Below are 21,650 nucleotides of genomic sequence, written 5' to 3' on the forward strand. Positions count from 1 at the left end.
TAAAGTTTGAAGTTGGAAAGTATCTGAGAATTTTTTTCCCCTCTCTCTCTTGCTTTTTTTTTGGCCCGCTGAGTGTCAGCCCATCCATCATCTTCTGAGCTGCCTGATATCTGATGATCCTCTCTCAGTCTCCCCCAGAGACAGCATCAGCGGTCTGGCCCCTCTTCCTCTGTGGCTGACTGGGAAAGAAGGGAGAACCGGCTGGCAAAATGAAAACTGATGGAACGTCCACAAAGAGTCCACTCCTGGATGTGCACACAAGCACACTCGCTCTCTGAAGTGGTGGGGAAAGGATGAAATGAGACCCCACACCCTCGAGCGAGGTGTCAGTGAGTTGAGGGTATTCTAGAGAAAATGAGGGAGAATGGCAGAGAGCTGAGAAGAGGAACTGACTCTTGTAGAAAGTGACAGCATCGATGACTTTAAACAGAAAAATCAGGTGCTCAAATGTTTTGCCCAAAAATTGAGTTCATACCACATATCAGATCAGTGAATAGGGGGCTGGGAGAAAGAGAAACGAGCTCCTGTGCTCAAGCTTTTAATGCCAAAAGGCTTACCACGTCTGGGTGGCTGCGTACCAGAAAGAGCTTAGAGTCTAAAAAGAGGAACTCCTTTTTTTTTTCTTCCCCAATTTAGTCGTTTCCAATTCCACCCGCTACTTAGGACTCCCCCAATCACACAATACTACCAATGCTAGGAGGGTGAAGGCTGGTACAGGCTTCCGCCGAGACCTGTGAAACCAGCCACCGCTTCTTTTCGAACTGCCGCTCACGCAACATCATGGGACAGCCGAACACGCTAGGAGGAAAGCGCTGTTACGACAGCCAACAGACATCTGCGCTGACTAGTATCACATTGAATGATGGGGGGAGAAGGGGGGCCATCCTACCCACCCAGAGAGAGGGAGGCCAATTGTGCTCTCTTGGACTCCCGGCTACGGACGGCAGTAGCATCACCAGGGATCGAACTCACGATCTCCTGATGAAAGGGCCAACGCTTAGACGGTTGCCCCACTTGGGAGCCCCAAATAGGGGCATCTTGATCCCGGCTTTTTACCCACAGTCTGAGGCCCAATCCCATTTCTTCTTTTTACCCCTAAGCCTTGTTTTCAAGTGTCACCCTAAACTAGTGGTTGAAATCTTGCCCAACGAAATGGGACTCAAATAAAAAAGAACATTACTTCATTAACAGCTACTAGCGCTGCTCTGTAGGCAACCCTGCCTGTCTTCAGTGATAGAAGACAAGGTAAAAGTTCAGCTCCTCACTGCTGGGCTTTGTTTACATTCAGGGTATCATATGCCTTCAAAGAGGGGCTATAAGACGTTTATTTATTATCACCCACCACTAATTCTTTGGTGATACGAAGCTGAAGTCAGCTATTCGCCAGCTTCTTGTTCTGATTTTCCCATTCCGCCTTAAATGGTGCAGCAGTTACATTCTGCCACTTCAGGCGTCAAAACTGACAGACTATTTAAGGTGGAATGAAAAAGTGAGTTAGCTAGCTACCGAGACATTAGAATGCTATTAGTGATTTTTTTGTGCTTGTTATGAAGAAAAAAGACGAGACAGTGGTCATCGTCATTTTTTAACAGGGCATTCTCACATTTCTGGGTTTCTTTGGTTGCACACTCCATTTGGAATATGCCTCTGAAAAACCTCTGCTTGGAGGGTCATGTAGCCCTAACACTTCGCCCTACCCCTCTATCTCCACAGAAAAACTGGGACACCCTACCCCTAGACGTGAACACACAAACCGGAGGGCTAAGGCCCAAGTGGTAGGGGCAAGGGGTGAAATGGGATTGGGCCTGAGTCTAACAACTTGCCGATACCGAGCCAGATACTATATTTGGAGTATCTTAGCTGCACAGAAAGAGCGGACCAATAAGTCGGATGTCCAGTAACACCAACAGATACCATTTTATGGGTATGGGCAAGAATATCCACCACTGACGTGGTAACAAAATGAACAATTCTCTTTAATACACCACTGAGATTTGAACATGTAATTCCTCCATAATAGATGGTTGTGCCACTGGCTAACTGGGAATGTAAACCACTGCCAGTTTTACTATATCACAGCAATACAGGCTGAACTAGTACAATTGAACTCAAAACAAATGCAAATAATAGAAACTGTAAAATGTACCATGTATCAAAACCTATCCCACAAACACACCTTCTAAGAGTAGTCCACTACTCAGTGGTGTGGGAAGTGGGTGTAGCTGAGTCTAAAATACAGCAGTGGTAAAACTGCAGTGAACAAACAGGAGGTGAGAGCAAAAATCTTTTTTTCTGCTAAGCACAAAGCCCAAAGTACGTTATCAGTGTGGAAATACTATATGAAATGAAAGCTTTGTAAAACGGTGCTGAAATATAGGCTCATAAATCAGACAGGTAGGTTTTGAGAACTGCCACCTTTAATAGGAAAGCACTGGATGACAGACATGACAGCAATTTGTGTTTGTGGTAAACTAGCCAAATGCACAAGGACATTTCATGTGATCACTACCTACAAATTTAAACAAAATTCTGAAATAATCTAAAATGATGCAGCTTGAATGTTTTCTGGTTCAGCAAATAGATCTCAAACTTAAAGGCTTATTGGTGAGTAGAGATGCATCTCTTCCTACTAGCATTTAGCTTGATAAACAGTCCCATTTTGTTTCCCATTGGACTGATAAAACCAGTAAATGGATGTGAGAATAGCCCAAACCAGCATAAATTCTGTGATAGAGCTGGGATTCTAAGCGCTGTGGTGATTTAACATGCAGTTTGCATCACACTGTCTGTGCTCTTAGGCTGAAACCTAATAAAGTACAGTTAAAAACTCTTCAACAGTGCACATCTCACACCTCAAACTACTAAGCTACTAGGAAAATGTCTGGAGCATGCCATTTAATGTGGTGAGGATGACTAGATGACTACTTGTTCAATGAGCAGTTGACTAGTAAAAATTAGTAGTTGCACAACCCCTAATGAATATAAGGTGCAATGTCACCATTTCATAATGCAAAATAAATACAGCTGTAAAGTGAAATTCATTTTTATAAAGATGTTGTCCTATTTATAATACTTTATGAATGCATCATAGCATGTTATAAATTCATCCTTCTGCTTTTGTCAGCAGTCACATCATTAATGAAAAGCACTGTTTAACTAAAACTATTGAGGTATAATATTAGAAAAGAAAAAAAAATAGATTATGTCACTCCACCCATATCAGAGCAGGCCAAATATAGCCCACTAAATGAAAAAATGTGCTTGCATCCGTCAAATTAGAAATATTAACACCCTTTTATGGTAAACAATGGCCACTCATTTGGTTACTATTAGGTGTGAAAATATAAATTCCTGAGAAAATCTTTTAAACCTTTGAATACATTGGGCTTGGTGAATTTTTAAAATTTTGATTCCATTTTGGCAGCTCATTTTGCAGAAGTTTTCTTACATGACATTAACCTGAAATATGTGAATATATAAACCTGGTCTGTTCCTCGTGCCGTTCTAGATACAAGTACAGCTTGACTTAACCCACCATCCTTCAAGAAGCATGGAAGACAAGCCTCAAGACTCTCCTCTGTCCTGGCACCCAGGTGGTGGAACTTCCACAGGTTGTCCAAAAAGGGCAGTCATGGGCTGGAGGTTAGGGAACCAGCCTTGTAACCAGAAGGTCACTGGTTTAATCCCCTGAATTAACCATATGTGACTGAGGTGCCCTTGAGCAAGGCACCTAACCCCCAACTGCTCCCTGGGCGCTGTGGATAGGGCTGCCTACCACTCTGGCTAAGCGTGCTCACTGCCCCCTGGTGTGTGTGTTTATTAGTGTGTATGAGGTTTTTCAGTACATGGATGGGTTAGAATGCAGAGGTGAAATATCCCTGTGGTGGGACTAATAAGAGTTACTTAATCTCTATCTAATCTAATCTAAAAACAGTAGAATCCCCCAGGGTCTTCAAATGCTGACTGAAGACCCACCTCCTTGTGAAGCATTTAAATGAGCACTAATATACCTGCTATATATTATGTATGTATGTAGCAAGGATCTGGACAAGAGCATCTGCTACATGCCCTAAACGTAAATGTAAATATGTCTACAAAGTCCGGTCATGCCATTCATTGATGATTAGTCCCACTGTCTCAAGTGCTTATGCTCAAATCCTAATGTAAAGCGAGGACATTTCACTGAGAAGCCCATATACCTGCAAAATTAGTCCAATCACTGCCACTGACTGTCAAAACAAAAGAAACTTCACTTGCAAATATCAGACTGGAGTCAGGAGCACAGTACACCAAGGTGCAATGCATTCTAGTGCTCCATGAGTTTGATGTAGAGATTAAAAAATCTGGATAAAAAGGCAGGTTACGTCATCTAACAGGAAACTGGTCCGAGTTGGCACAACGTCTTAAACATGATCAATGGAGGTGTTACATAATATGGCAGACGTGTCTCTCATTGCCTTGAAGAAAAAACCCTCTTCTTTTTAAGCCGTTCACAAGTTTAATGCCAGAATCTCACTTTAAGTTTAAAGCCAGATCTGGTGCTGTTAGTTAAGAATGCAGCAAGGATGAAATGTCTCTGCTATGGTATCGCCACTAGCTAAAAAAAAAAACAAAAAAAAAAAAACAGCTTAAATGCCTAGCAGGAGGAGGATCGCAACTTGTAAGTAAATGCCGAAGATACAGAAACTGCCCTGAAAGTTTGAATCTCACTTTTGAGCAGAGGCTATTAATATTTCAATGCAGGGTTATTAAAAGCCTCAAACTCCTTCAACAGCCAGGCGTATGAAAGTGACTGAAGGGAAGCGTAATCTTCAACGATGGGGTCTAAATAAAAGACAACCTTGTGAAAACATCTACAGATCCTGAAACTCTTTTGGGCTTCAAAAATAGTTGAAGGAGCTGGGAGTTAATCCACAAAGATCGTTCTGAACACCGCATGTATCTACTTAAGGATGTGTGGCACATGCCCGGTGGTTGGCTTTTTATTTACGAGGATTCAGTTTGTACCTTTAGGAGACTCAGAACAACTGGGGTGACGCTTAATGCTTGGCAGGGACATCGCAGCTGCTGAACAACTACGTATGTGTTTGCACATGCATGTGTATTTGTAAGTGATTAAAAAGAGAAAAGGACACACTGTAAAGGGAAAAGGACTGTCAGTGGGATAATCCAGGCATGCAGGAGCCATTATCCTCGTTTCTATCTGTTTGGCCTTTTCACAATCTTCTTCTCAGTTTAATGCTCTCAACAGGAGGTGGCAAGAAAAACTCACTTGCAGGTGTGCCACAAATCATGCCTGTAGACACAAGTCATTCAGCATCTTCATTGTCCCAGTCTTTCAAATGCCTTTGCAGGATTTGGCAAAGCTTTGGAGCTCCACGGAATTGGTGCTGGGTTATTGGAAAAAATCTCTAAGCTGGGATGGTGATGCCTTGCACGTTTCCTCCAAGATGTCACCACATCTTTTCCAGCTGCTGCAGATGCAACGTCATTTGACAGCTCATCGTGTTGGGAAGAAACCCAGAGTAAAATTTTATTGATCAAATGTTGCCCTTTGATAGATCTGGAGACTTCATGGTGATTCTTGGTGTGACTTTACACAGATCACTTGGGGGAAGATTGAGCAAAACTTGGCAGGCCCACAAAATCCACACTCTCAGAAATAAAGGTTCACAACTGTCACTGAGACAGTACCCTTCTTGGGACAAGTACCCCTCCTCAGGTCAACAACAACACAACAAAAAGTAGTATGAATAGAGAATAAGGAATCAACACTGAATATAAAATTGTTAATATAGAGTAAATGAAGAAATGAGCATGTCTTTATTTTTAGATTAAACCAGGAAAACTGATGACTACAGGTACCCCTTTTGTCACTAGGGTAGTACCCTCAAGGGTACATCTCAATACCTTTATTCAGGGAACAAATTTTAGAAATGTTGTACTGACTCCACACTCCCCGTCTCTCCTCCAGGCATTTTATTTTACTGTTCTGTTTTAAAACATTCCGTTATGCAAAGGTACAAATACACAATTTTTACTTGGAAAAATGTATTTAAGGTTTACAATTGGATCTTAAAACCACTGCTGTACCTCTGAGGGAACATTTTACATTGTTTGTACCTTGATGAATGAAAACTGTACCTGCGCAGAACCTTTATTTCCAGTGCATGGGTGCAGATATTGGAGGTGCGACTGATTACATATCCCACTCAATCTACTAAAGTTTGACCAACTATTGGTTTTGGATCGATTTTTGTCTTAAGACTAAATAGCGTGTTGATTTAACACTAGCAGCAGACGCAGTTGCTTGACTGACTAAAGCTTTAGTAGACAGACTACTAAAGCTCGAGGAGTTATCGAGGTATTTTTCTCAGGAGAACTATCTAAGCAGCAGGAGAGACTCAAGCAAGTCTTGCTTGTCTCTCTATCTCATTTCTTTGTTGTGCAGGGATATAGTCTAGAAAGACATTAAGGGGATCTCCTTTGATCTTTCTTTCCTACGGAGAACGTTAACTGCCATTTCTTTTATTTGAGAGGACAGATGCCAGCATTCACTACCACTTGGCTGAGCAATGAGGGAGAGAGGGAGGATCATCTTTGAGAGAGTGAGGACAGTTATGCTCAACACCAAGTGACAGATGGCTGTGGCATCACTTAAGGTCGCCTGACGATAGGCTCAATGACTATCCACGCAAGAGCCTAAGAGTTCCACATGTTTTGACGACAAAGAAAAGCAGCAGTGACACCATTGGGGACCTAGGAATGCATACCTTTTGTTTCACTGCGAGTTTATGAGGGACATTCATTGCAAGATTAACACGAAGGTCACATAAGGAGACTTGCATAACTCCTATTACTCTACCAGAGCAACTTCCACGATGGGATTGTAAAGAAAACACAGGAAAGGATGTAGACGGAAAGTCAATGGATTCATCTTTTCGTGATATACAATGGACCGGCAAACTTTTCAGACATTTGTGCCATATTTATAAATGCATTAAGTTCACTGGGTTCAGAAACAAAATGTCAACTCAATTTATTTTCAACAGGCCATTCCAAGACTCTCATTTTCTTTTTGGCAAAGTGTTCTTTCAAAATGTGCTTTGATGCGACTGCAAAATGCACTCACAATGTGTATGAAATGAACGTTCTATTTACTTAGACTTCAGCTAATCTTGCAACCTGCATTCAGGACCACCCAGAAATTATGCACTAGTGAGGCACAGGGTTATGAAAGGCACAGCGAATAAGTGATTGCCGTGTTAATAAATGAAGTTACTGAATTGAGCAGAATATGGAATCTCTGCCCACATTCGGCAGGTTCCTCAAACCTGCTCAGTTGCTTGTTAACTCACTGCATTTAGGCATGTAGAGGTGGTCAAGACAACTTGCTGAAGTGCAGACCGAGCATCGGAATGGGAAAGAAAGGGGATTTAAGGGGCTTTGAACGTGACGTGGTTGTTGGTGCCAGACGGGCTGGTCTGAGTATTTCAGAAACTGCTGATCTACTGGGATTTTCACGCACAACCATCTCTAGGGTTTAGAACAGAGGGCACGGTCCGAAAAAGAGGAAATATCCAGTGAGCGGTCAGTTGTGTGGACGAAAATGCCTTGTTGATGTGAGAGGTCAGAGGAGAATGGGCAGACTGGTTCCAGATGATAGAAAGGCAACAGAAACTCAAATAACCAGCCAAAACCTCTGAGGAACGTTTCCAACATCTTGTTGAAAGTTTGCCATGAAGAATTAAGGCAGTTCTGAAGGCAAAGGGGGGTCCAACCTTTTCATATGTACCTAATAAAGTGGCTGGTGAGTGTATCTATTTATATATTCATATGGCATATGAGACAGATTCACTTGTCCTTGTGCAATAGGCTTAGTATATCAGACCTTGGTTGTCTGGTATATAGAAAGCTATGTCAGCAATATCTCTACAGGGAATACAAGGAGCAAGGAATTGTGAAGGAAAGCTACAACTGCCACACACCTCCGGGCCTCAGCTTAACTGATCCATTAAGGCCAATCTATAGTGGGTAGTCTTTAGGTCCTTACACAAAGAGGTAAAGCAGGGCAAAACAAATCATTTCACAGCTGTAGCATCCACTGCTGTCGACTCAGCATGTAGATGCATTTATTTTTCAGCAGTGCCCATCACCAGCCATCATGTCTGGTAGCTGCCCACTGAGAGATGCATATCTAGGTCACATATGATGACCCTTTTCAAATTCCTAGATCAAATGACTTCCAAGAGCAGGATTATGATGTCCCGGATTTCATAGATGCATCAGTCCTGCCAGAGACTAGCCCAAATTATCAAGATGGACTTTACATGAATGAAAGCACAAGAAAAGCTATAGCAGCTAAACCCAGCCCTAGGCCTAAGCTTCACTGTACAGACTTTTTCATTCATATGTGATGTAATAGGCTGAGAGGAATAGAGGAAGGTTTGCGTTTTACAAAAAAAATGCACTTTATGCAGATTTTAAGATCATTATCCTGTATGAAATCTCTTTAGTATGCTTTTTATGTCCGCTTCAAGTGCGTTCTGCCTGCAGGTTATATATAGATATGGATATTGATGTAAGATATTAAAGGTGCAACTGATTACATGTTACACTCCGTTTACTGAATTTGTGCAAGTAACGGTTTTGTATGGATTTTTCTTTGAAAACAATCTGTAAATTAGCAGCTTAGTCTTCCAAAGGCATGTTTTTTTTAACAATATCAGGCATAGTCGCTAGATGGAGGCACTGAAGTTGTGCTGAAAGAATATTTACCAAGAGAAAATCAGCATACCAACGGAATAACGCTGCTCTCTGAACCAGATACGTGTACACAAAATACGCTGTGATGCAACTGCAATAAGCTCTGTTTGTGTTCGCCCTAGTAGAAATACCCCTGAGACAGTTTAAAGGGACCTTGACCACTTCCTACCAAAAACATGGTGAAAAGCTAGAGGGCGCTCATGAGTGAGTTCTCAAAATGCTCACCAGCCTTCTGGACCTGTTTGACCATCTCGCTGTGCAAACCTCAACATCGTGAATTGACCCTCCTGATTCTGCTGCTGCTGCATAAACTAAAACTAGTCTAGTTGACCATAGCTCCGCCTGTTTTCCTCGTTTTGCAGTATAATATTTTATATTAATGCTGTTTGCTATTCTGTGTCGACCAGAGGAGGATGGGTTCCCCTTTTGAGTCTTGGTTCCTCTCAAGGTTTCTTCCTTTTGAGGGGGTTCTTAGGGAGTTTCTCCTTGCCACTGTTACCATTGGCGATGCTCATGGGGGCTTGGACCATTGATTTGTGACAACATCTGTTGTAAAAAGCACTATATAAATAAACTTTGACTTGACTTGACTGGAAGTGAATGGAGATAAAAGTCTAAATCTTTCTAGACATTTAAGCAAGGACTTCCTTTCGCTGTCTAAAGCAGAAGAATATATTCCATTTAAAAGATCTAAGAAAAATGATAGAATCTTTGTCTTTTTTCTGTAAAACCAATAGGTTTTAGGACGCTATTGTTAGAGCACTAAGTGCTGATTGATTAGTGTGCCGACCAGCTTGTTGGTATAGTGAAGTACTTCACGCTCACTAATGTTGTGAATGTACAAAAGACACTGTTAAAAAGTCCTATAATTGGTGTTCAAAAGCCTTTAAAATATGACAGCAGTGTTGAAATATTTTAGGCTGTTCTATGTAGAACATTAGTGCGGCTTTCTGTCTAGAAGTGAAGAAGCATTTATGGAAATACTACTAGTACAAAAGCTTCAGAGGAGCCTATTTTTGGGAGGTTTGCTTAGGAGCGCCTGAGTCAATTTTTATAGCCTTTAACAGCGACATTTAGTGTGGTCAAAAAACTAAATTGGGAATTCAAATGGTGATTATGTTTGGCAAACGGAGCCTAATCCTTGCCAAAGGATTGCTGGATGTCGAGTTGGTCATTTTACAACTACAGTTGTAACCAATATGTCTCATCTGGAAATCAGCAACATTAAAGGCAATGAATCTCCTTCATTGAGACAATCTAGTGAATCTTTTGTACCTTGGAAAGGAAAGAGTAATACTGTAGTGTCTATAGTAGTTCAGAAAAGTCTAAGAATAGCTTTGTTTAGACAAAGAGTCTTTGCTTCATTGTGACTGCTAACTGTGAAGCTTGCCAACTCCACTTGCTAGAGGGGCTTTTTTGAAAGATGGACTGTCTGTTCTAGAAAACAAACAATAAGAGCCATGATGCCCAATGAGAGTCTACTATAATATTTCCAAACTTAAAACTTGCATCCATTATCGAGACTTCCAATCACCTCACCCGAGCGTTTCAATACAGTAACATCTCAGGTCAGTCTTGGAAAGTCTTCTTCTGCGGTCTCTGTCATTTGTACTGCAGTGGAGAGTTTCTAGCTGACTGGTAGACAGCAGAGCAGGGCAACAGTGCAACTGGGTGGCACGGTAAACGCAAACCGACCTAGACATCTCTTTCCAGAAGAGCTTGAGCTGAATCTCTGAGCTCATCAGGATGGCCTGTCATGGCTGACAGCAGAAACAAGACAGCTGGCTCGTTTTTTCTAAAGGCCAAAGCATAGCCTGTCTCACATGCCCCCCCAGTGACTCGCCCAGATAGAGGAGGAAAACACTCATACGCACAGGGAGGGAAAAATCAAGAAAAAGAAAAAAGAAACAAGATGCACTCAGTTGAAGCGAACGGAGATCTTAGAGGTCAAGATTCACAAATCATAGTCCCTGTTTGTTCGTGTTTATCCATCGTCTAAGGGTAGAAGGTTTATTTACTAGTATTTGTCTTTTTCATACAGTTATGTGGACACAAGGCTTCACTTTAAAAGACCCATGGTGATATACACACACCGGCCACTTTATTGGGTAAACCTGTTCAGTTGCTTGTTAACTCAATGCATTTATGCATGTAGAGGTGGTCAAGACAACTTGCTGAAGTGCAGACCGAGCATCAGAACGGGGAAGAAAGGGGATTTAAGGGACTTTGAATGTGGCGTGGTTGTTGGTGCCAGACGGGCTGGTCTGAGTATTTCAGAAACTGCTGATCTACTGGGATTTTCACACACAACCATCTCTAGGGTTTACAGAGAACGGTCCGAAAAAGAGGAAATATCCAGTGAGCGGTCAGTTGTGTGGACGAAAATGCCTTGTTGATGTGAGAGGTCAGAGGAGAATGGGCAGACTGGTTCCAGACGATAGAAAGGCAACAGAAACTCAAATAACCAGCGAAAACATCTGAGGAACGTTTCCAACACCTTGTTGAAAGTCTGCCATGAAGAATTAAGGCAGTTCTGAAGGCAAAAGGGGGTCCAACCTTTTCATATCACCTAATAAAGTGGCTGGTGAGTGTATCTATTTACATATTCACATGGCATATGAAACAGATTTGCTTTATTTACAGACAGCAGGCACTGTGTCACAAACATTTTAACAGGGCTGGAAAGTTCCTTCACTTTATCCTCGTGATGTCTCTAAGTGACATATACTGAACTTCCTGGATGCAGTTATATGACAGTTTCTGAATTTGTGTTCATGTGACCTCATTAAGGAATCGGCAGTGTGCTTGGTTAGTGCGTGAGACCAAACCAGCTAATTTTACAAGTGTGTTATTTGTTTTTACAGGTATGTTCCAACCCATGTAACAGTTTTAATGCTTTAATAACATACCATATATTACAAATAACCCATTCTGACTGCATTGTTAGAATCAAATAATGAAATTTAAGTTATGAAATTGTACTGTGACATATGTTACACCAAGATATTAATCTTAAAATACTTACAGTCTTTGTCACAATAAGAAAAACATTGATTATCTGCTCAACTAACTTGACTGAGTCTATTATTTTATGTCATTATGTTTTTCGTTGCTCAATCTAAGGCATATTTTAACAAATGTAAACATAAAAACAATGTGAAATGAATTAAATCAGTAATAAAATGTAATATGAAACATTTTTTGCAAATCAGTACTGAAATGACACCTTGGCTGTAGCTGAGACGCTTTAAACAAGCAAGCAAAAGTTCTAATGTCCTATGTTTGCCCTGTGTTAATGGAATATTATTTACTTGTAATACAAATACAAGTGGTGGTTGGTTAGTGTAGTGGTTAATACCTTTGCCTTCTACACTGTAGACTGGGGTTCAATCCCCGACCAGGGCAAGCACCCTACACTATACCAATAAGGGTCCTTGGGCAAGACTCCTAACACCACCTTGGCCTCCCTGTGTAAAATGATCAAATTGTAAGTCGCTCTGGATGAGAGCGTCAGCCAAATGCCATAAATGTAAATACCAATAACTGATACAGTCTTCAGGATGCACTCAACATCATCAATGGAGATGACAGTGAGTTTTAGGGATGTGAAGACAGCTCAGATGAAGCCCCTGATTACACTCCCAGCAATAAGGACATGGAGAGTAATGAGTCAACTGGGTCTAATGATTGACAGCAGTGAATCAAATGATTTAGATGGTGTACCTCAACCAAACATGAAGCCCTGGCAGAAAAATAATCTTCTGTATTTTAGAATAGAGAGAAACCTTTTGAAATCCCTGATTGCACATTCAAAGGACAAAGTGTCACATCTCCAGACAGTAATGCATCACTTCAGGACAGACCTCTGTGATGCATGCATTGCAGGGGACAAAGACCACATGAGGTCATGGAGGTGGCACCTCTACCTGTTCTAGCAAATCGCCATGTTAGGCCTTGTTATAGCATGGTTGATCTACCACCGTTACTGCAGACTACTTGGTATCGAAAAGCCACTGAAACAAAGAAGCTTCCAAGCAGAGGTTGTCTCTAGTCTGATTCTTGGGCATTCATAAAGAGGTCGCCCATCCCTTAATGCCATGCCTCCATCACCACCACAAACCAAGAGAATTCGTGTTGGAGTTCCAGGTGATGTTCACACCAACCAGGTTGAACACTGGCCTGTGAGGATTTGTTTCAAGCATTACCATTTGGCTTTGACCAAATTACAAGATGAAAGGACTAATAATGATAGTTCAAACATGATAGTAATGGCAAAGTTTTGTTTCTCTTCAGCTTTTCTCACAAATTTATTAATTCTGAACATTTTTGCACTATGTACCCATTCTCTAAAATTCACTACATAAGGCTTTTGTCAATTTTCTGCAGCTACGGTTGCTTGTTGTGAATACCTCCAATATGAGGGGAATCTGTATTATTAGCGAAAATAAACTCAAGCAGATTTATTTTTAAACACAGCATATATTTACCATAAACGCCTGAGGTAACATACAAGAAACATTACAGAATTTTGACAGTAGGAGGTAGAATTTCAAAAAGCAAGTCAGAAATGTGTTCCTTGTGGTCCAATTGGGCTGTTCTATATCCCTCATACTTTTCCTTTAAGGTAAACTGGGTCTGGGTTCTTATAAATTTGTTTGCTCATATTTTGGCTATTAAAACGAGGACATGGCTAGTAGGAGGCATTATAGGGCAGACAGTAGAAGGCAAATGTCAATGTGACAACAAAGCCAAACATTTTAGGCCATTTAGAAATCCCAGTTTTTTTTGGTCCCAAAAAGAGGACATGTCCTGGAAAAAGAGGGCATATGGTCACCCTCATGAATACTGGACTGTAAACACAATGTGTAATGTCTGCTACCTGTCTTTTCCAATGTTTAGTGCACTATATTTAACTGTATACTTCTTGTGGCTACGACGTTCACCTGGCTTCATAGAATGATATGTTGTATTTGCGGAGAAAACGAACACCCGTAAACATCTCATGGAGACTTTGTTGGCCGTGTTGCGCACATGGCAGCTGAGCGAACTTCCCAGACGAAGATACTACGAGACAAAGCCTGTGATTGGTCAGTAAAAGGCTGTGTTCATATTACCAGGCTGAAGTGGCACATGTGATTTTTTTGCACTAATGTAACGAATCAGACCTGAGTCACTTCCATACACTGTATAGTCGTAGATCAGATTCAAGGCTATGTGACCTTAGTGAGACGATCAGATCGGAATTCATGTGCTTTTTTTCCACTGCCCCTGCGTCATCATTCAGTGTTACCATGGCAGCAGCGCCAAACATAGGTTAAAGCCTGTAAACAGTGGAAAAGCAGCTCATCTCACCTTTTTCTCCTTCGTCTCTCTAATAATGAAGCTGAGAGCTGATCAGAGTTAATGATCTTCTCAGCGAAGCTCGTTCTGCTCGTTAGTTTGTGCTGATGATGCAGTGATTCAGTCGTGACATTACTGAGTAGGAGGAGCTCATGCGGGTCATTTCAGGCCGGTTCATCACATTAATGACAGATTCAAAACACTTACCTAAATGAGTGTGAACCATCGGTGCAGAGAGATTGGATTTGAGCAAAAAATTGGATTCAAGCAATGAGGCTTGTAATGTGAACGTGTGTTATGAAAGAAACATGGACGACTTTGAGGAGCTTTGTTTTGCAAGAAGTATGCTAAGTGCTTTGGCAGCCAGCTTTTGACTGTGAAACTAGCATTTGTTAAATAAACAAGGAATACCTTCTAAATGTGAGATGTCAGTGTAGTAAGCAGTAAAACATATAGGTTGTCTTATATTTAGGTTCACAATAGGATGTTTACCAGCTTCTTGTTCCAATTATCCCGTTTCACCTTAAATGGTGGCAGCATCTTGGACTCGCAGCATCTCCACAGTTAGAACAGTGATAGAATCATTTTCCACTAGTCATGGCACATATCATAAAATGTCACCGTGTCACCGTAGCAACACTAAACCGTGAAAAGTATGGGAGGTTGTAAGGTAGTGAAGATGCTTTCGGCTCCATGCAACCCTCGAGAATTTTGTTTCACAATACATGCGGGTTGGTGGAGCGTAGTGGTTAACACCTTTGTCTTCTACACTGTAGACTGTGGTTCAAGCACCCTACACTATACCAATGAGTCCTTGGGCAAGACTCCTAACACCACCATGGCCTACCTGTGTAAAATGATCAAATTGTAAGTCGCTCTGGATAAAAGCATTTGCCAAATGCCATAAAAAATGTAAATATATGCTGAGGCCCTTAACTGTGAGGGTCCAGCGAGCCCCACCTGCTACCAGCAGAGGGCGATGGCAGCAAGGAGTCCAGCCTGCACCACCTGTTGCCAGCAGAGGGCGACGGCAGCGAAGAGCCATGGACTAATCAGGCTCACTCGATACACCTATGAGCTCCCCTATTTAAGGCTGCAGCAAATGGCAGTACTTGTCACACCTTTGTAGACAAGTGACTGGTACAGTACTGAGTCTTTGAAAAGAAAATAAAAGAGCTGGAAAAACAAAAGAGATATTGCCTCAAAACTACTTAAAAGCTCAAAAGATGGCTAGAACAAGAAATGTCTCCAAGCCATGCAAAAGTGCTTGCTTCTCAAAGAGAAAACAGGCAAAACATGAAGGCATAATCATGGAGGAAGTGTCTTGTTTTCTGATTATCTTTTATTTCGCCTTTTCTAACCTAGCCTTTGTTTGCGCGCACTGCTTATGGTGTTTCTTATGTTTGCCGTTTTTCCCCGCCTCTTCATTTCCACCTTCCTTGAGGTGCTTTTCCCATGGTCACCTGTGTGCCCCAGTGGCGCAGCGGTAATGCCACGAACTGCCGATCAATATAGTGGTGGTTCAAAATTGGAACCGGGTCATCTCATTTGTAACGTCTAACACATACTCTGTTGCTCCTATATATCTCCTTACTCCCCTTTTTTTTTTTACTGGTTTTCAGTTCTGCGCTTGGGTTCACATCTCCACCGTCCCATAACATTAACCATACCTAACTGTTCATGTTCGTCTGCATTCCTACTTACTTAAAGATCTCTTGGTAAATATTTAGAACATGACAAAGTAATGCAAACCAATGCCAACTGATTACTTGTGGACTTAACAGCATCTTCTAACAGCTGCAGGTACAGCATCATCCCACTCATTTCCCCAGACCAAGCTAATAAGCAGGACCTCTAACGGGATTTTTTCATTTTATTTGTGCTAATGTTCCATTTTATGATAAGCCAATAACAGCATGGAACATTAATTACACCTCCATTAGATGTTGCCCCTCAGATTGTCCTTTTTCTTTTCATCCTCACCATACAGAGTAAAAAAAAAAACACTTCCAAACCAGCTGTCGCCACCACCTCGTTTTCATACAACGATCAGTGGCATCTCCGGCAGTGGGAGGAGCGCTGAACTAAAATTACCCCTTCCAAAAATATGGTTGACCGAAAGCGTGACATATCCATATCCATATGCATGAGAGTTGTACTATTTCATTCTGACAGCGGCGGCTGGTGCGCAGCCAGGATGAGGGCTGGTGTCTGGCTGAAGTCAGTATGACAGTGGGACATTGGTCAGATGGAGCTTCATAAGAGCTTTATGGGGTGCTAAGTGATTTGCAATCTGAATGCAGTGAGAGAAAAAGCCCATAAACAGATCTAGGCTGTAGGGGTCTGGTAGGGTCTAGAGCAGGGCTCTTCAATTAAAATTAAAGGTCCAATTAGAGAAAACATCCTCAACATCCAGAACATCATAATGTCTAAGTTGCATCATGATTCAGTGCCATATACTGTTTACTGAGGTAGACGAGTAGGTATATCAACATCTTATACAGTCAAACTGAATGTCAAATCAAATAAAGTAGAATTCAGTGATATTTCAACAACATTTATTGTCTGTTTTCCCTTTTTAGAGCACGTCATGTAAAATAATCTGGCTCACTTTCTTCTCTGACTGCTGTTTCTCGCCTCATCTCTCTCCTGTGTGTGCCTCACTCATTGAAGTCTCAGCGCTCATCGTAATGCACAGATCTAATTGGCTGAGAAGCGTCACATGTGATATTTACAACGCATGCGATTGGTCTGTGTGTCGTAGAAAAGCTATGCCAATCAAAATAGGACCACACTATCGAAATTAGATCATTTTCAATAGTTTATCGGTCATAGGTCCAGGCCCTCGTTGGATTGCAGTCCGCCAATTAGTGAACTCTGGTCTAGAGGGTCTGGATTACAATCAATTGCATGCTACCAAAAAAGGTACATTTTCAAAATTTTCTGATTTTTGTTACATATTCTGTGTATATACTGGACACTGCCATCACTTCATATATGAAAAAGTTCATAATTTTACAGTTTGATCTATTAAAAAAATAATTTACTTTCCTTCAACTCAGAGCAAAAAAGGAAAAGTAAATAAAGTACAAAGCTGAAGCACACCTGATTTTGCTTGTTTGATTATTTGGTCTGAGTTGTCAAACATTTCATCAGATGGTCCTCTGCGGATAAGATTGGACACCCCTGCTCTATATGCTGCTCTAGAACCCGACCATATATCAGTTGGCTGGTATCAGCCATAATTGACAAGCAGACTTGGCAATATCAACAAAGATACTGCCGATAATATGCCAATCATCACTGACTTTACTGACATGATATTCTGACAACAGAGCAAAGGACTGCTTACTATTTTTCATGGTCTCCATATGTACAACACACTTCTACTTAATTCATGTATTTTGGGGACTTTTCTGCCATGCTAATTTATGTTAAATCCATGGGCTAATAAGTTGCATTCCCAAAGCATTTCATTTCACATTTGCATTGTTTCCACTCACATATAACCTGAAAGGTCTCATGGGTAACCCCAGACATTCCAAGCCTATGCTAACAAGTTGCACAATGTTCAATATTAACACAGGAGATCAAACATACAGACCTGGTGGATGAAGACCTGGGCTCCACGAGGACTCAGCAGCAAAATGGCTCGTCTCAGAGTATCCCTGTAGCGGTTCAGCTCCTCAGTGCGCATGCTGGTGAACAGGCTGGAGAAAACGCCGCTGATGTTCCTATCTACCCTCTGTAGAGACACGTCAAGACCTTGTCTGGATGTTTGGTCCAAAAAGCCCTGCAGTCCACGGATATCTGTCGGTTGAAAAGTGCAATGGTTAGACCAGGTTGGGTTACGATCAGTTCAGCTACAAAGATACAGTAGATAAACAGCTAATGAACTGTAGTAGTAGTAGTAGTAGTAGTAGTATATCACTGTTATCAGAATGAAACCTCATTAACTTTGCAGGAAATGGAACCAACATACTTAATTTTTAATGCAAGTCAGTGTGACCAGACTTTTTTCCCCCCGAGTCATTATGGGACAATTCTTTTGGTCACAAATTTACACACAGTGTGAAGGGCAACATGCATTTTCAAATTATGGCAAAAACTGACAAACGTACATGCCCAGCATACCCATAGCCTCATATGTCCCTTTCTACACTTGCTTGACTCCATAAGAACATACAAGAGCTTATCTCACTTTCCTCAGAGATACCTTGAAGACCCATCATAAAGACCTAAGCAACACCAAGCACAATGACTCCTTGGTGCAGTTCAGGTAATTACAGGCACTGTGTGCTTCACTCTGGGCAGCGAACCACCTGCCAGGACTGTCTGCCAGTGAAGGGAAGAAAGCACAGGGACTGTGGGTAAATCTGCACCATCTCTCTTACTGTTACTCACTAGAGTCACATGTGGAGAGCTCCCTGCCACCGGCTTTAATGACTCTCATCCACAGCCTGCCTGATTTTACATGTATGAATGATAATTTGTGTGGACGAGCCAAAGTGCCACATCACTCCCGGGCTGTGTACTCTGGCTTTCGCAACAAGCCGCGACTTCAAACACAACAGCGGAAGCTTCGAATGAGGGAAGAGTTCTTTCAGACACCTGCAGAATACGGGGAATTATAATTAGGAATGAAATGTAGGTGGTTGAGACTGCACTCTAAGAGTGTTTTAAGAGTTCTTCAATTGCTCCTTCCTGGGCACTGTTCCTGTCTATTAGCCCAGACAGGCATCTTGTAAAAAAGCTGTTCCTGTCTGCCGAATTTTTTGTTATTTTATTTTTTAACCTTCCTTACTACTTAGTGTCACTCCGTCTTTGGAGGGTTGGAGTGGGGAAAAAAGCAAGAAAGGAAGTAGGTCTTCTTACAGAACAAGTGAAGTGTCCCATAAAAGTCAGCATTTTAAAACACATGGGGAAAAGTTTGTGAGAACTGGGAACCAATTACCAAGCATAAAATAAGACTTGTACAGTGTAACATACATCGCTTAAAATGTCCAGATTTTGGCTTTGCTTTCATACTTGCTTTCAGCTTCTACAGTCTGTCCTGTCCCCCCTTTTTTGTTTTGAAAACCAATAAATTGTCACTCGACAGATTTCCCAGTCCAAAAGTGATGATATTTACACATTGCCAGGTTTGCAAAGCGAATTGCGGCTGGACAAGTGCCCTAAATTTGGCCTACATTTTTTACACCAACACTCTCAGAGCTGAAATGACAAAGGCATTATATTATCACATTGAATGTAATGTTAAGATGCCATTCAAAGCCTTGAATAGTACCAGATGACTCACTTCATCATGACAACCTGTGGTTTGTTTGAAGCCACGTCATTCCGCTGGTGCTATTGCACTATATGACCAATAACTGGCAACTATGAATCTACTGTATTGGGTAGTACTTAAATTATTGCATTTTATGGTACAAGACTGCAGTTTGCATGGTTTACACCTCTAGAACACTAGAGTCCAAGGTGTAGATTGTGCAAAACTATGCTAACATCTTTGTTGGCCCACTGCTCTCTCCTTCAAAAAGAACAGGCTAGTGTCGGAAACTTCGGTCAGGCTCAAAGATGTGCATTATGTTTCGCCCTGATGTGTTTCTCCTGGTTGCGCCAGCGGCAGTTAAGTGAGTGGTCCTGGTGGGCTAGTATGAGGCTTTCAGACTTCAGCAACAGCTGCTCAGGCCCCACTGAAATTTACCTGTGGCACTTAGGGGAGAGATCATAACAAGAGATAATCAAAGAGGAATGGAGAAGCAAATCCCATCAAACAAGTCCAATCTCTCGCCAGATATCCTGCCAGGAGTGGAAGAAGGGATTAGTGGAGGAAAAAGTGAAACGGTGATCCCTTGCCTGATGCACTTGGCTTCTGTTCTGGGCTTTCCATCCCTTTGTTTCTTTCTCTCTCACCCCTTTCTCTTTGTTCCTGGTGTTGTATCTGTGTTTTCTTTTTTTTTCTTATGTCTCTCCATCTCTTGCTATTCTCAAGGCACTGTGAGTCTTAATGGCCACAGTCACTCATTCGGTCTCTCTCTCTCTCTCTTTGCCCCCCCTTCACTGCCACTCTCTTTCTGTCCTCAGAAAGAGAGGGAGGATGAGATAGAGATTGACAGGGCAAATATGGGCTGGTGTGCGAGTCTGGTTGACAGAACGTAAGATGTGAAGTGAAACAGCAGAGTGTGGAGCCCAGGTGATGTACACACGACGCATACTGATCCCCCCGGCCTCTGCATTTCCTTAACACTCAATCCCAGCAGCTCATGAATTAAGATGGCTTCTGTTTGACATGTGACAAGCATGCACGGCTCTTGCTCCCGGACATTTATGCTGCCTCCAAATGAATATCAACTCCTGCTGTTGTCGAGATCATTGGAAGTGAGACTGTGTAAAGACCAAGACTAGAACAAACAGAGTATGACGCAAGACCAACACAGTAGAGTTCCAGTTGAGACCAAGACTCCGCAATAAACTGTATATTTCTTTTTAGAAGACTACATATTGACAGTAATGTATTACTCCCATCGACAGTCTTTACTTTTTCGAATATTATAAATATCTTCATGCATACTAGGAGTTGAAAAATAGCAGTTTTAAATTAAATATGAAAAAAAAACAACAAAAGAATCAACAAGCTAACAGACCAACAGACTAACAGACTCCTCTAAAAACATAGGCTATAAGTTGAACTACACACCGAAGGACTGCAGTGCTTCAGTGCTTAAGTTTGAGCTGTGTTAAACTCAGTGTTAGAAAGTCAATATACACCCCCGTTAGCTTGGCATTAACCTAATACTGCAAAGCCCATAAAGACTGAATCCCATAGCTAGCTGAAATTAGCAGTATTGTAACAGTGGTAATCAGATAATTACTAAAAAAATACTTCTACTTCACAGTCTGCTATACAGTGACATACACAATATGTCCAAAAGTTTGTAGACACCTGCTCACCCACTGTTCTTTTCTGGAATGAAGGGTTTTAGTGAGGTCCTGCTTTGCCGCAGTAACAGCCTCTACTGTCCTGGCTTTATACTTCATTTTTGAACATTGCTGTGAGGATTTGCTGAGGTCAGGTACTGATGTTGGTTGATTAGTTCTGGACAACAAATGCAACTCCACCTCATTCCAGAGGTATTGGATGAAGGTTCATTACGCTTTGCTTCATCAGAAAATAACTTATATAAACTATTTATACAGTAAAGCTAATTATATCTTTTCATTTTTACAGTAATATTACAGTAGCACTGTAAATGTCTACCCGGAATTCAATACAGGATGTTGTATAAAACTGTAAAATACATTAAAAGTATCAAACTGGCTTGAATACAGTGTGTTATTGCAGAAATGCTAGAAATGATTGACTATTGAATTATTGATGTAGGTTTTCCATACACCATGTTTTTGTGAATTCAGTGTGCAAAAAAAGAATGTGAAAGCCCAAAGTTCATAAAAACAATCAGATATCACAAAAAAAAGTTTTTATGCTGAGATGAAGTGGAAAAGTTTGAATATTACTAAAGCTAAAATGTGGAAAAAGAGTG

At 41.4% G+C, this 21,650-nt stretch overlaps 1 protein-coding gene across 2 annotated transcripts in view; it reads right to left on the minus strand.

The window, feature by feature from the left end:
* The window catches only part of grid1b (glutamate receptor, ionotropic, delta 1b), a 447,318-nt gene that overhangs the window by 157,066 nt on the left and 268,602 nt on the right, over positions 1-21,650 (minus strand). For both annotated transcript variants that reach the window (XM_017710569.2, XM_017710568.2), the window contains exon 4: positions 17,711-17,916. In XM_017710569.2, the coding sequence (XP_017566058.1) occupies positions 17,711-17,916 (206 nt within the window). The remainder of the gene's footprint in view (positions 1-17,710; positions 17,917-21,650) is intronic.

This window comes from Pygocentrus nattereri, chromosome 13, assembly GCF_015220715.1.
Source record: "Pygocentrus nattereri isolate fPygNat1 chromosome 13, fPygNat1.pri, whole genome shotgun sequence".
NCBI lineage: Eukaryota > Metazoa > Chordata > Actinopteri > Characiformes > Serrasalmidae > Pygocentrus > Pygocentrus nattereri.